At 43.5% G+C, this 6,426-nt stretch overlaps 1 protein-coding gene across 3 annotated transcripts; it reads left to right on the top strand.

Moving 5' to 3' along the window:
* Window positions 1-282: 282 nt before the first annotated feature.
* On the top strand, window positions 283-5,524 carry LOC125513529 (putative wall-associated receptor kinase-like 16). 3 transcript variants are annotated; one of them, XM_048678660.1, is made up of 10 exons: window positions 284-438; window positions 552-606; window positions 1,235-1,308; window positions 1,404-2,367; window positions 2,765-2,985; window positions 3,073-3,199; window positions 3,497-3,635; window positions 3,852-3,984; window positions 4,062-4,148; window positions 5,112-5,524. In XM_048678660.1, the coding sequence occupies exons 3-10, from the start codon at window positions 1,261-1,263 to the stop codon at window positions 5,205-5,207; spliced, it is 1,815 nt and encodes a 604-aa protein (XP_048534617.1). In that variant the 5' UTR covers window positions 284-438; window positions 552-606; window positions 1,235-1,260; the 3' UTR covers window positions 5,208-5,524. The 3 variants fall into 3 exon arrangements, with proteins under 3 accessions (XP_048534616.1, XP_048534617.1, XP_048534615.1); XM_048678658.1 differs by having other exon boundaries at window positions 285-438; window positions 3,497-3,758; XM_048678659.1 differs by lacking the exon at window positions 1,235-1,308 and having other exon boundaries at window positions 283-438; window positions 1,345-2,367; window positions 3,497-3,758.
* Window positions 5,525-6,426: the final 902 nt, after the last annotated feature.

The following is a 6,426-nucleotide window of genomic DNA, read 5'->3' as shown; positions in this document are numbered from 1 at the left end:
GAGTCGTCGTCGTCGTTGTCGTCTCTAGCGGTCAAAAGCTTAACCCCCGCGTACGCACCTTTTCTCTGGCCCACCACGTCCATGGCCGAAGCACGCCGCCATGCCTCACCGCTGGGGATTCGAACCCGGTGCGCGCGCCCTATACTCGCTGGTGGCGGCTCAGGGCGCCGCTTGCCCTATTCGCCACATCGTGGTGAGTCTGATATTTATTTCTGGATCGGTTGGTAGATTTCTCCTCGGGTACCTGTTTCCAAGGGATTGCCATATATTCCGTGCAGGTGGGATGCTTTTGTCCCTGGAATGCTCTCCAGCGGATAGCTCGTCGCCAGCGTATGGCCAATAATTTAGGGGAAGGTTCTCAAAAAAAAAAAAGAGGGAAAGGTTCTCAAAAAAGAAGAAGAGGGGAAGGCGCCCCGGCATGTGGATAATCAACCTGTGGTGAGTTGAAAACTCTTCTGGGCCGGCCGCTGCAACCTCCAGCTGCTGACTTTGACTTCATAACCGCGTTCCCTCATCCCGCACTGCAAACTAACGCGTGTGTATATGCAAAGGGAGGAAGAACATCTCGGCCTCAGATAAGCAAGGCTGCCTCAGAGGAATCAACAGGTAAACGCTGCTTGACTCAATCAGACATGCTCAGTTTGTGAGATCATTATGTGTCTTCGTTGTCCACCGCTGATTTTTTTTCTAATCATGGTTCTGCATGCGATATTCTGGGGATACATATTTTTGAATGAATCTTGCCTCATAGACTAGCATAATAAGTAGGAGTAGTATGCTTTGAGGGGCTTGGCTTCAAAATCATTGCTTTGGGGGCGGCAATTTCTCAACAATCAAGGGTAGCTTTACCTAGGACAGGGGCAGCCCCTCAGATCTTTGAAGGCTAAAATCAAGGGCATGACACCAAAATAATGCACATGTGTGAGGTATAACAAATCAGGATCCCGATTCCCTTCGTCCTGGTTCGCCTTGGCCTTTTCAGTTTTCCCTTGCCCCCGTCTCAGCAAGAGGGGAGAATTGCTTCTCTGCCATACGAACGCAATTCCAAACTGGTAATTCTAGTAATATCTTGTGTTCTTGCATCATGCTGAGCACAGAGCACTCCTACTCTGTCCTACTTGTAATGATATGCATGCAAAAGCATAGGTCTCATTGATATCAACATTTTTTCAATGGACTGTGTCTGGGGTATATTTTACAGTCTTCTATTTTTATGAAATTAACCTACTTGCAGTAAATCGAAGTTCAACCAATCTTACAATGTCCTTAGCTGTGGAGCTAAAATCCCCTTTCATAAGACATACTCAAGTAAGAGCACTGATATTGGTTCACATTCTGACACAGGCAAGCCACACCTCTGCTTGTTTTACGAATTTGATCTTGGTTTGCAAATGGATTACCAGGGTACCAATGTTAGGGATTTCCTTCATGCTAATGGAAAGGTCGTGCTAGAAAGAGTGGATAACAACCATAGCCTAAGATCTTTCACTCAAAAAGAGATAGAAGGCATCACCGGTGGGTATAGCACCCTGCTGGGAGAAGGGGGCTTCGGTAAGGTTTACAAGGGAAAATTAGATTATCTTCGTCCAGTCGCAGTAAAGAAATACAAAAATGGAACCAAGAAAGAGGAGTTTGCCAAAGAGGTGATAGTGCATTCCCAGATAAATCACAAGAATGTTGTTAGACTGTTTGGTTGCTGCACGGAGGAGAATGCTCTTATGATCGTAATGGAGTTTGTATGCAATGGCAACCTCTACAACATCCTTCACTGCAGCAGCGATGCTAATGGTTCTGTCCCCTTCCCTTTGGACAAACGTTTGGACATTGCTATTGAGTCAGCTGAAGTATTATCATACATGCATTCAATGTATAGTCCTGTTCTTCATGGTGACATCAAACCCGCTAATATACTGCTAGATGAAAATCTTCGGCCAAAGATATCGGATTTTGGGATAGCAAGATTGCTTGCTGCTGACGAGACTCAGCATACCAGATCTGTCATTGGTTGCATAGGTTACGTGGACCCATTGTTTTGTCAGAGTGGGATTCTAACTCCCAAGAGTGATGTATACAGTTTTGGAGTTGTTTTGCTGGAAATCATCACCCGAAAGAAAGCTGTGGATGGGACTATCATCCTTGCTCAAAATTTTGCCGAAGCCCTGAGAAAAGGGAAAAAGGTGAGACAAATGTTTGATGAGGAAATTGCGAATGATAAAAAGAACATGAAATTTCTTGAAGATGTCGCAAAACTAGCAGCTGAATGCTTGAAAATGGAGGATAAAATGCGTCCAGAAATGGTTGAAGTCGCGGACAGACTTAGGACAATTAGAAAGGCCTACCGCCACCACAAGGGTATAAATGCTACAGGTAATAAGGAATCAGTATGGCCCTTTCCAATTTGTGTGTCAATTTTAATAGTTCCTCTCTCCTTCAATTATATATATCACATTTAAATTCAATTAAAATAGTGAACTCAATAGTTTGTGAAGCAATAAAAATGCATCATTTTTTATTTTAAAATATTATAAGATTTAAATATTGTAAAATTTCCTTGTATGCCATAAACATGTTTGGTGATTCTCATCCCTCTTGTGCTAAAATGTGTCTTATTAGTAGTTCCGTCTACAGGATCATCTACGATAGAGCCCAATTTCATTCAGATTTATCACATTAGAAACTTGCTGATAAATATTCGTTGTGCTAAATGGTAGAACTGGATAATCAAATCTTTCTTGAACAATTTCTCAATTTTCCCTTAATGAAGGTAGCAACTCTGGACTTCCTAAAAGTGGAAAGGCAGAGGACGTGATACCATTAGTGGTACCATCCATTTCCATGGATGAACTGAAGGAAGTAACCAGGAACTTTAGCATTGATGCTCTAATAGGACAGAGCTTACAGATTAAATTCTTTTTTGGAGTGCTGAAAGATGGACGTAAATCCATGATCATGAAGATTAGGCCTACTACAGAAATTGTTTTGGAGGTCATGGCCGCATACCTTGCCTCTTCCCCATTCCAGTTAATGCTCTTCGTTTATCAGTACATTCTAACTATCACCCTTCTGCTGCAGGTTCCGGTGGTCTCAAGATTCAGACATGAGAATGTTCTCCAGCTTCTCGGACACTGTGTTGAAGGAGACAACCGGGTTCTTGCTTGCGAGTACGCATCCAGGGGATCCTTGCAAGATATTCTTCATGGTGAGTTGTTACTAAAAGATTTTTTCGTGCTCTCTTGTATTTAGCTCAACTTTGAACTGAAATACTGGGAAGCAAACAAATTTTACAATCAGTCCAAGCAAGGCCTTAGGGGAGGGGGGCACTTTGTTATGTTTGTGCTCACGTTTGTGTCATATCAATATGGGACTTCTATGAGTCAGATAAAAAAAATCTCAAATGTAACATGTAACACCAAATTGATCAACTGCTATGAATATTGTATTAAGAAAATAATTCCTCCCGCCAAAAAACTGATATTCTTGTGGTTTATGATCACAGGTAAAAGCAATGTTTCGGGAGCTGAACGAGGACCTGTTCTATCATGGACGCAACGCATGAGGATTGCCATGGATGCTGCAGCTGGGCTTGAGTTCCTCCACGAGAAAGCACAGCCTTGCATAATCCACAGTTGCATCAGGTCCAGCAACATATTTCTCTTTGACAGGGACGTTGCAAAGATTGGTTGGCCTGGTGTTTCCAGACAGGCTAACTACTGCACAGAAGCTGTCTGTTCTGTTTCTCGTGGTTATGACGCGCCTGAGTATGCAAAAAAAAATGTTTCCTGCTGTCAGATTCCTCAACCAGGTTTGCAAAATCATTACACTCCTACTTATCTAGTCTTTTGTTCTTTCAGGACTGTAATGGGCGGTCAACATTCTACGATGAGCGATGTCCACAGCTTCGGGGTTGTCCTGCTAGAACTTTTAACCGGTCGAAAGGAACTTGATTGTACACTACCATATGCCCAACACTTTCTTGTGACATGGGTACGTATGCATTGCGTTCGCCGATATAATTTGTTCAGAAGATGCAATAGCAAAACTGTAATGACATCATCATGCAGGCTAGACCAAGACTTGATAAATGCAAGGTGCAAGAAATTGTTGATGCGAGGCTTGGAGGAGATTACCCTCCCGAGGCTATCGCCAAGGTATGTTCGTGAACCCCCCCCCCCCCCCCCCCCCCCCCCCCCCCCCTCCCCTTCTTTTTTACCAAAAACAGCAGGGGAGCCCCTTATGGTTAAATTATTGTATACAGTATGAAAAAGGAGTAATTACATGAGGGATTACAAAGAAAAAGAGAAAGACAAAATGGTCGGGGGTTTAACCAAGCTAACAAGGCTGGTTTATCAAAATGTTATCCCTGTGGCTGCTGATGCATGAAATGTTAAAAAGCACTTTCCATCTGACAAAGGAAGGAGTGCACTGCTGAAAAGTAAGGCCATTTTTCTCCTTCCAAATATTTCATAAGACCAAGACACAGATCTCCCGAAAACATGGACAGTAAATTCTGATGAGCACAGACAATAATCTATCATATCCCCGAGTAGTACCAACAACAATGAGCAAATGAACAGTCCAAAAAGAGAGACAATTCCTTGTTTCAGTAACGTTCTGAGAGCACTAGCACAACCCGGCCAAGAACCAAAGCACCAGTTTTTCCTCTGCATTAAATCTCTCGTTTTGGCCGCAAAGGAAAGCTCCTGGAATCAGGCGCAGCCATGTCTACACTTTCTTAAGTTGACTGACAATATCCTCAACCTGTTGGAACTCCTCGTAGGCATGTGCTGAAAGAGGCAGGGCATAGAGGGTTGTACAATTAGCTTGTGAGAGAACTCCAGGAGTGAAATGTCCATTTTTAGAGCAAATTAAAGTAATACATCTGCATAGGGAGGAATTGTCCAGCGGTGCTAGCACTCCTGGTCCTCGGACCAGTCCAATAACATATTTCAACATCACACCCGCTGCCAACACCCCTGCTTGGTTATTAGAATTAGAAAGAATATATATACTCTTTGTTGGAATTTTCAGACATGTTATTATCCTCATGTTACTATTAATTCTGAAAATAATATCAATTCCTTTAATGATTATCGACACACTCTTGCAACCAGATGGCTGCAATCGCGGCATGCTGTATACAGTCGAAGGCGGACCTCCGGCCAAACATGAGCAGCGTCATCATGTACCTAAAGCCGTTGCTTCTCTAGCAGCTCAAACAATCTTGTCGGCACTGTTGAAGCATCTGGATTCTGGAGTGTGAGGCATCGTCTTCTCCAGGACTGATATTGCACGTGACGTAATTTTTGTGGCAGAATCATGATTGAAAAATAGTGTATAATTTCTCATTCACATCGGCAGCATGTATGTATAGTTTTGCAACCGGACAAGATGATGAAATTCCCCAGTGCCCAATTCCCACATTTCCCGAGGCTTTGTAGCACATAACATTTAAGTATATGAGTCGCGCATGCATCATATGTGCTTCTCTTCTTTCTGGAGGAGGAAATGGAAGAGTGGACATGCATCCGGCTGCGTTGTTTGCTTCATGTCAACTTTGGAGTGAATCTCTTTGTTCGGATCCGTCCATTTTCTATGTGCATCTCTTTGTTTCGCGATTATTTGAGCCTTTACGCACCTTTCTTACTTCTGGGTGCCAGCTGAATCTCTCAATTTTAAATTTCCAGTTCCCCATTTCAGTTCTCTTTGTTTCCACTCTCTCTTGATTATTTTGTACTACCGTATACAGCATCATGCGCATCCCTTCTTTCTGGAAGAAGGAACGGTACGTTGGTCATGCATCATTCATGTTGCAGCTTGCAGCAACCTTAGAGTGTTGGATCTTTCGCATCATTAGGATGCTGTGAACATGAACAGATTGCATTTAGAACACACGATGAACATTAAACAGAGAGGCTTTAGGGGGGGATTACAAGTCATGGAGGTCAACATGATCGCCTGCTCGTTGAAGGCGAGGTGGTGTGATGGTGTTGTCGATGCAGTCCATCTCCTGGACGTCCTGATCCCTTCAGGCCGCCACCGGCACTGTATTGCAGCGTCCCTTTGGATTGGATAGGGTATTGGGAATGTGGGGAGAAGAGTGAACTATGAACCGTACGCACATTAGTTAGGGACGAGGAGTTACGTACATCCGTGTGTGGACCTGTTTCTCTTAACATTATCTTTTTGCCTGTTTAGCCATTAGGTCAAACCAACATGGATCGCATATCTTTGATGTTCGATTATTTGAGTCTTTACATGGGTTCGAGCTCAAGTTTTCCCTAACTTAAATCTCCGGTTTGTGCGCAGCTTGAGTTTCAAATATACTATGTCCTCTATTATTTATGTCACAGATTGAGAACTCCAGCCTCTATACACATGATGGCGTGCATGCTGCCACCCCCAGCGCGCTCTCCAGGAGGTGCGCAA

Source organism: Triticum urartu, chromosome 6 (assembly GCF_003073215.2).
Source record: "Triticum urartu cultivar G1812 chromosome 6, Tu2.1, whole genome shotgun sequence".
Lineage (NCBI taxonomy): Eukaryota > Viridiplantae > Streptophyta > Magnoliopsida > Poales > Poaceae > Triticum > Triticum urartu.
Note: the sequence above shows the minus strand (reverse complement) of the source record. Positions and strands in the feature narration are given on the sequence as shown.

Coding starts and splice junctions, on each gene's coding strand:
- LOC125513529 (XM_048678658.1), top strand. CDS start 1,261: ATGTCCTTAGCTGTGGAGCTAAAATCCCCTTTCATAAGACATACTCAA. Junction 2,986..3,072: donor CTACAGAAATTGTTTTGGAG/GTCATGGCCGCA, acceptor CTTCTGCTGCAG/GTTCCGGTGGTCTCAAGATT. Junction 4,149..5,111: donor CTCCCGAGGCTATCGCCAAG/GTATGTTCGTGA, acceptor TCTTGCAACCAG/ATGGCTGCAATCGCGGCATG.